At 39.5% G+C, this 9079-nt stretch overlaps 1 protein-coding gene across 1 annotated transcript; it reads left to right on the top strand.

Annotated features, from left to right (window-relative positions):
- The first annotated feature begins 2002 nt into the window (after positions 1–2002).
- On the top strand, positions 2003–5765 carry LOC308326885 (large ribosomal subunit protein uL23). The gene is made up of 6 exons (XM_080779943.1): positions 2003–2078; positions 2955–3135; positions 3727–3903; positions 5165–5234; positions 5445–5504; positions 5704–5765. Exons 1-5 carry the CDS (start codon positions 2054–2056, stop codon positions 5457–5459), a joined length of 468 nt encoding a protein of 155 aa, XP_080636069.1. The 5' UTR covers positions 2003–2053; the 3' UTR covers positions 5460–5504; positions 5704–5765.
- Positions 5766–9079: the final 3314 nt, after the last annotated feature.

Genomic DNA, 9079 nt, shown 5'->3' with positions numbered 1-9079 from the left:
CTAAAGTATTACTTTAGTGATAAGCGACACAGAACAGTACACCATTTGTAGTAATCTTATAACTTTAAATAAAAGCGCATAATTTCCCTCCAACCTGTCGGTCGGGGCTTTCTTTCTTTCTTTTATTTAAGGATTTTAAGATCTTAAGGGGAAATGAATAAATGAAATAAAGACCATTGCTGCATCAAAATGTATCGTCAAACTACTATAAAACTGGTCAAACATTGGCCAAATGATTGTAGTCCATCTACAAGCTCACACGCCAATGCGTTGTGATCTGCTATTCTACAATATTACATAATACATTTACAAATATGTAATTAATGAACAATATTTTTCTTTTGTAGAATGTCTTGAAAGTATTCTGTAAGAATTGTTTACATGTCACATAAAAAAATTATTAACGATTAACTATTTGGGAGGAAGAATAGGGTCTCATTGAGAAAGGTACAAATCTATATTCATTGCACATAAAGTGAAATATTTCAAAACTTATTTATTTTAATATTGGCATTTATTCTGGCATATAGATCATAAAAAAAATAAAAAATCCTGTACCTCAAAATATTACATGAGAGACAGTTTTATCAAGACCAGAGTCAACAAAGCTGTTCACCAGGTGATTTTGGAGAGCTTGCTGTATCTGCTACTAAAACTATGAAAGAATACATAAAAGGAAAATGCTGTTGTATGTTAATAGGAGTTTGCACACAAAGACAGTATATTTTTGGTTAAAAAAGCCAGTCTTCTACAGACAGGAGATTCGACACGTGAGCTTGTACATTGGCTATTTTAACTATTAAAAAATGTTTTTCAACAAAGGCAAAAAAGTTTAGGGATAAGGGGTTTAGCATGGAGGAGGGTTAGTACAGAATGGCTGTACTAGGCTGGATCTGGCTAGAATAGGCTAGAGCCGCTAGACTACGGTGTACTAGTAGGCTGTACCAGACTCTATGGGCTCTATTAGGCTGTACTAGCCTCTTGTGAGCACTAGCTCCTAGGCAGTACAGTACAGCCTACTAGAGCCGAAAACAACCCAGTAGAGTCTAGTACAGCCTAGTTAGACTTGGGTGTACTAGGCCCTAGTACACCCAAGTCTAGCCTAGTCCAGAGCCATAGAGTAAGACAGAGTTATGACATTGAGGGGGCAGAAAACAGCCTGGTCACATGGTTCATGTAATCGTGCGAGCCCATAGACCCATAGACTGCATTTCGTAAACTTTAGGTTGTTCCTTGTCAATAAAAGTCTACAGTATTTATGTAGAAGAGCCTGGCCCCTTGAAGAGTTGTCGTAACTCTGTCCAGCCTAGTGGGGGAGGAGAGGGGGGGGGGGGGGGGGGGTAGTTAGATGGCTCTACTATATGGTGTATATACTCTAAAAGGCAACGGTTCCCAAAATGGTGTCTGAGGACCCCCAGGGGTCTTTGAGGGATAGTTCCAGGGGGTCCCCAGCTAAATAATAGTTTGGAACCAAATGGACCCATATGGGTCTAACTGAGAGAGAGTGTACAAATGGACCTGTTAGGGTCCATTTGGTTCCATTTGTACAATCTCAGAGTTAAATTAACATTGATTTTACAATATAAATTCGGGTCCCAGAGATAGAAATGCCATTAAATGGGGGTCAATAGACTAATATTCATGTAAAACTGGGGGTCCTTGAAATTAAACTGGTTGAGAATCACTGCTAGAGCCGTAAAAATCTTCTCTTATGGCATATCTTTTCAAATGGGGGGTCCGTGGGCAAATTAGTGAAAATGTGGGGGTCCCTGACATGAAAAGGTTTGGGTAGCACGACCAAAGTTAACCTGACGCTGCCAGATCCAAGAAGCTTGCTACACAAGTTTGTTTCACGTGTTGGGGAACATGGTTGCCCAATACCGCCCCCATCTGGCAAAGTCAGGTTAGACCAAAGTCCCTTCGGGCTTGGCCTTCGGCTAATGACAAATAGTGGGCGTTATTTGGTTGTGTGTAATATCGCGATATAACGACGCATGAAATCTCGCCCGTGCATTATATTGCAGGAAACCCCTTCCATCTTTCTTTCCCCAACATGGCACCGAAGGTGAAGAAGGAAGGTTTGTCAATCCATACATTTAAATGATATAAACTGTGTAAATGCTCCATGTTATTCAACACCGTACGGCTTGACGTGGCATCGTTTCAACCCGTCTCAGCACTGTGTTTTTGTGGGTCTAAAATACGTTGATAATACGTATATATTTCAAGACGTAATTCAACTCGCATGTCAGTGGCGTTATGCGGTGCTTCGTGCTAACGTTAGCAAGCTAACGTTTATTCTGGTGTCCGAAACACGTTTTAACAGTCTACCGCCAGATTCAGTCAGCTTTTGTGTCAACAACGGATGTATAATAACAACCGCTTGTCATTTCCTCTTATTGTAGTACCCTGTAAATACGTTTGTTGTAGACATTATGATGGCACGAAGGCCGGTAGTGGACAGTGTTTGCTACACGTGAACATTAGCTGGACATGCGTACTGTGTACAACTTAACGCAAGGAAGCTAGAACGAGGCTTCTATTAACATGTTTATTAGCATCATTCAGCGTGTCGAATGAAAGTCATGGTCTAAAGTTTAGACTCAACTACGATCTTGAAAATAGGATGACTACACTAAACTTCAATTCCCACTTGTGTAAATCTGTCTGTTGCACCGTTTTTATATGGCTTTGGCACTTCTGACAACCTTAAAAAATTCTATCAGCCAATTGTCCTTATGGTACCCTGAAGTCTTTATATGGTACCATTCAAAAGCTGTTTTTGAATGGTACCTTTCAAAAACTTCAAAAATATATACTATTTAAATATAACAAAGCAAGTTAATACAAGTTGGGTAGAGTTGTGTTAAAAGATCTAAAATATTGCTTTTCAGCATCGGGTGATTCTAGAATCTAGTAGCAAGAAATGTAATGTCATATTTTCCATTTCATAGCTGTCCCTGCCAAGACAGAGGCCAAGTCAAAGGCCCTGAAGGCCAAGAAGGCTGTGCTGAAAGGAGTCCACAGCCAGAGGAAGAAGAAGGTCAGGACTTCTCCCACTTTCCGTCGCCCCAAGACCCTGCGTCTGAGAAGACAGCCCAAGTATCCTCGCAAGAGTGCTCCTCGTAGGAACAAGTGAGTACCTCGGAGTGATTAGTCGAACCAGTAAAGATGACGTGACTTGGACGGTGCAGATGATGGCAATTAGCGATCAAAGTATGAAATCACATGATTCTAGGTTTTTAAACTACTGATGCACCTAAACGGAATGTATAACAAAGACGGTCATCATTTTCCAAAGTTCTGTTCTCAGGGAGCAATTGTAAAGTCAATTTTAATCAAAGTTTAAACCTGCTAGGGCCTGGGCTCAGTGGTCCAGGCACCTTGGCTGGTAATCCAGTCTGGAAGTGTGCCGCGGGTTCGACTCCCGATCCCGACGGCCTTTACTGCATGTCACTCCCCATCTCTCGCCCCATTTCCTGTCAGCCTAACTGTCTGTCCCTCCATAAAATAAAGGCGAAAGCTACAATCCTGTTGATTAGCAAGTTGATTAGCAAAAGCTCCAGAAATGCTAAACACTTGGGAGTTTGAGTTTGTGTCCCCTCCTTGGAGACTGTGAGCTTTTGAGTCTCATGCATTAATTTCAAGCTAATTATCCTTCAATGATTTAAAATTGTTAAGATGATGGAGTTTGAACATCAGCCTAACAAAATGCTCATGTTCTAGGTTGGATCATTATGCCATCATTAAGTTCCCCCTGACAACCGAGTCGGCCATGAAGAAGATTGAGGACAACAACACGTTGGTGTTCATTGTTGACGTCAAGGCCAACAAACACCAGATCAAACACGCTGTCAAGAAGCTGTATGACATCGATGTCGCCAAAGTCAACACACTCATCAGGTATGATTTAGGATTAGTCTGTTCTCGACCGAACACAAACTTGCATCTTGAACCCAGCTTTGCTAAATTAATCATTAGTACAAGTACAGTAATTCAACTCTGAAGATTGGGGAATGATTGAGTTGAGGGTGAATGATTGTTTTGATAAATCGTAGGCGTGTGCTTAATTTTTACATTGTGGTGAAGCCAGTAGGAAATCCTGACTTCCTGAAAGTTCATATTGCCTGTTGTGGCGCTGTCATTGTGCCCAAAAAACCCCATAGCTCCATAGAGGTCCATGTATTTGGGCCCAACTTCACCTAGACTGTATTACCTTAATAAACATGGTCATGAATACTTTCTGCTTCCAGTCACTAGTTTAAGTCTCATTTCTCATGTCATAATATTATTTTTGGAAAATTATGGTCCCATTTATTTAAAAAATGACCATAAAGTTGAGTATGTTCTGAGGGGCGTGCCTACCTTTACAGTCTATGATCAGGATCCGTTGTTTTTTTTCCCACAATAAAAACTAACTAAGAAGGGGAGGAGTCCCGCCTCGTTGTCTGGGCCAGCCAATGGCCAGCTGGGCCCAAACGGTTTTAGAAAGATGCCGATTTACAATTCAAGGACTGACAGGCTTCATCTTACGTCCATATCAGACCCGGAGAACGCTTTGTCCATATTATTTTACAGTCTATGGATGAAACTAGAGATTGTCTGGGATTTGGATGTCCTAATTTATACGCATACAATGTCATAAGTGCTGTCTCAGAGTAGGGAAATGCCTACCAGTGACATCACAAAAACATTAAAAAAAAAAAAACTGTTTGATGCGGAAACAATGGTTACTATGGTATACTACCTTTCCAGGAAGATTAAAGCTGTAGTTGATGTTAGCTTGGAATCCCCATCAATGTATGTCATTCATGGGTAGATATGTGTCTGAACTGTCGATGGCCCACCAATAATGGTGTGTGCCATCTTGTGGGCATTATACCAATTATACTGATAAAGTATGGCTTATCTTGTTTTTCCTGGTTTTAAAGGCTGCATTTCTAAACTTGCGGGACTCTCATTTGCTTTTACCTACTAGGTTATTACTGATTATCCAAAAAAAAGTAAATGGTCGTCCCCACAATATCGTTGGATAAAAATAGTCATATTTAATGTTATTGCCAGGCCCTGCCATGCAGGTTCTCTAGCACCAGTTTGCTAAAGGTAAAATTATGCTTAAGCCTGACATGTGCCTTATATTTTCCTCATTCTTCCTGTCTTGCAGGCCTGATGGTGAGAAGAAGGCGTATGTTCGTCTAGCTCCAGATTACGATGCGTTGGATGTTGCAAACAAGGTGAGACTGTTGGATCACACTATCTAAATCAAATGTTTAACCGTCTTGATGGACTCGTTAAGATTCTGTGCAAGTGATGTAAATTTAGATCGTCTGACTGCCTGTGATGATTACAAAGGAACCACTGATGCCAACTGGATTCTGTATGGTGTGCATAATGTTGTGGACAATATCTAATTCTTATATATATATATTTTTTTTCCTTTCCAGATTGGCATCATCTAAACTGTGGCTGAAGAGACATGTGGAATAAATATTTGTAAAAACAAGGTGAGTGTTGGATCACACTATCTAAATCAAATGTTTAACGGTCTTGATGGACTCGTTAAGATTCTGTGCAAGTGATGTAAATTTAGATCGTCTGACTGCCTGTGATGATTACAAAGGAACCACTGATGCCAACTGGATTCTGTATGGTGTGCATAATGTTGTGGACCATATCTAATTAAATATATTTTTTCCTTTCCAGATTGGCATCATCTAAACTGTGGCTGAAGAGACACGTGGAATAAATATTTGTAAAAACTCTGATTCAGTGTCCTTTGTCTTTGAACGACTATATGCTTTGCTTTAAATCTTGAGAAACGCCACATGGTACTGTCAGACTTTAAGCTAAAGGATCACACAAGTTCTGGGAACTCATATTCTACCAGCTTATGCGCAGCATTATTTTTTTTCAAATAAATGTAAATATGTGTGAGACTTGACCGTGACACTATGAGCTCTAGTAGAAGTTAATTAACAATAAGTCATTAGCTGATATTGTCATGTATGTTTTGCTAGATGTAAATTAGGCTATTCATAATCATTATGACTTACTATAAGTATTATGATTGTCTTGACATTCCATGATTGTGATTAGCCTAAATCAGGATTTTCTAAGAGTGCTTGAGGTTTTTGTTAAGTAAAGCACTTATACTTTGCATTGTAGTGAAGGCGTGCATGAACCTGATAAAATTAATTTGGTTCCATATATACACATATATAAAAGGAAATAATATGCTGCTATTCATGTTTAACTTTTATATGAAATGATTGGCTATATATTTAAATGTGTGCTTAAATTGTTAATTTATAATCTGGTACTAAAACGAGTAAAAGTTTGAGTACATCTTCTAAAAGGAAACCTTTAAATTCATTGCGGAAATGGAAATTGCGGAAAAAACACTCCGCAAATTATCCGCAACACTACGCAATTTGCTAATGTTTCTCATCCTCCGCAACACTCACTCCGGTAAATACAACACATTGAGCAGGGCACTGCAGGGAGTTGAACCCCGTTCCGGTAAACCAGAAGTACGACACCACTGGAGGTGGTTGCACCACCAGAACGTAAGTTCTGTCTTAAATTGTGGAGTAAAGTCCTTACTAGAGGCTTAGTAACTACTAGGTAGTTTGTAACTAGTGGCTTACTAAATTGAGTTGCACCACGACTGTTTAAGGCATAACGTAACTAGTAGTGCCTAGACCAGGTGTTCCCAAACCTTTTTGAACCAGGTACCCCTTTTGGGGTAGATATTTTTCCAGGTACCCATCATCCTCGCAACACGGATAACAATATATTTACAACCACAAGCAGTGTTTCCTGCAGGAAAAAGCTTTGGCATGGTGCTGGGCACAGGCCGCAATTTTGATTAATTAATTAATTTGATTCATTAATTAATAAGATTAATACATTAAGATTAATTTGTATTATTGCTATTGGAGACACTGGGGGGACACTGGGCAGGCACTGAGGAGACACTGGGGAGGCACTCAGGGGCACACTGGGGAGGCACTGGGAAGGCACTCGGGGGCACACTGGGGAGGCACTGTCTAAATGTAGACGTCTAAATGTAGACGTCTAAATGTAGACGTCTTCTCTTATGGGGGTCCCTGGCATATCTTTTCAAATGGGGGTCCACAGGCTAAGTAGTGTCAATTTGGGGGTCCTTGACATGAAAAAGTTTGGGAACCACTGCTTTAAACACTTTAGCACTTTATGAACATGAACAAAATAGATGGGTCCCCCCTGGAACTCCCTCAGGTACCCCTGGGGGTCCCCGGACCCCACTTTGGGAACCACTGCCCTAGACTGTTCCTAAAAAGTTAGCCTCGTTTCTCATCATTTTGGACCGTGGGCTATAGCCCATATCGTACGCCGTACGGCATACTATGGCAGGCCGTTTTTCATCATTTTTGAGGATTTGAAAAAAATGAAAAATGAAAAAAACGGTGGGTTATAGCCCATGTTTTTTGAAATTTTGAAAAAAAAAGTTAGCCTCGTTTCTCATCATTTTGGACCGTGGGCTATAGCCCATATCGTACGGCATACTATGGCACGCCGTTTTTCATCATTTTTGAGGATTTGAAAAAAATGAAAAAAACGGTGGGTTATAGCCCATGTTTTTTGAAATTTTGAAAAAAAAAGTTAGCCTCGTTTCTCATCATTTTGGACCGTGGGCTATAGCCCATATCGTACGGCATACTATGGCACGCCGTTTTTCATCATTTTTGAGGATTTGAAAAAAATGAAAAAAACGGTGGGTTATAGCCCATGTTTTTAGAAATTTTGAAAAAAAAAGTTAGCCTCGTTTCTCATCATTTTGGACCGTGGGCTATAGCCCATATCGTACGGCATACTATGGCACGCCGTTTTTCATCATTTTTGAGGATTTGAAAAAAATGAAAAATGAAAAAAACGGTGGGTTATAGCCCATGTTTTTTTAAATTTTGAAAAAAAAAGTTAGCCTCGTTTCTCATCATTTTGGACCGTGGGCTATAGCCCATATCGTACGGCATACTATGGCACGCCGTTTTTCATCATTTTTGAGGATTTGAAAAAAATGAAAAATGAAAAAAACGGTGGGTTATAACCCATGTTTTTTGAAATTTTGAAAAAAAAAGTTAGCCTCGTTTCTCATCATTTTGGACCGTGGGCTATAGCCCATATCGTACGGCATACTATGGCACGCCGTTTTTCATCATTTTTGAGGATTTGAAAAAAATGAAAAATACAAAAAACGGTGGGTTATAGCCCATGTTTTTTGAAATTTTGAAAAAAAAAGTTAGCCTCGTTTCTCATAATTTTGGACCGTGGGCTATAGCCCATATCGTACGGCATACTATGGCACGTCGTTTTTCATCATTTTTGAGGATTTGAAAAAAATGAAAAATGAAAAAAACGGTGGGTTATAGCCCATGTTTTTTGAAATTTTGAAAAAAAAAGTTAGCCTCGTTTCTCATCATTTTGGACCGTGGGCTATAGCCCATATTGTACGGCATACTATGGCACGCCGTTTTTCATCATTTTTGAGGATTTGAAAAAAATGAAAAATGAAAAAAACGGTGGGTTATAGCCCATGTTTTTTGAAATTTTGAAAAAAAAAGTTAGCCTCGTTTCTCATCATTTTGGACCGTGGGCTATAGCCCATATCGTACGGCATACTATGGCACGCCGTTTTTCATCATTTTTGAGGATTTGAAAAAAATGAAAAATGAAAAAAAACGGTGGGTTATAGCCCATGTTTTTTGAAATTTTGAAAAAAAAAGTTAGCCTCGTTTCTCATCATTTTGGACCGTGGGCTATAGCCCATATCGTACGGCATACTATGGCACGCCGTTTTTCATCATTTTTGAGGATTTGAAAAAAATGAAAAATGAAAAAAACGGTGGGTTATAGCCCATGTTTTTTGAAATTTTGAAAAAAAAAGTTAGCCTCGTTTCTCATCATTTTGGACCGTGGGCTATAGCCCATATCGTACGGCATACTATGGCACACCGTTTTTCATCATTTTTGAGGATTTGAAAAAAATGAAAAATGAAAAAAACGGTGGGTTATAGCCCATGTTTTTTGAAATTTTGAA

This window comes from Protomyctophum bolini (assembly GCF_963924005.1).
Source record: "Protomyctophum bolini genome assembly, chromosome: 13".
Taxonomy (NCBI): Eukaryota; Metazoa; Chordata; class Actinopteri; order Myctophiformes; family Myctophidae; genus Protomyctophum; species Protomyctophum bolini.
Note: the sequence above shows the minus strand (reverse complement) of the source record. Positions and strands in the feature narration are given on the sequence as shown.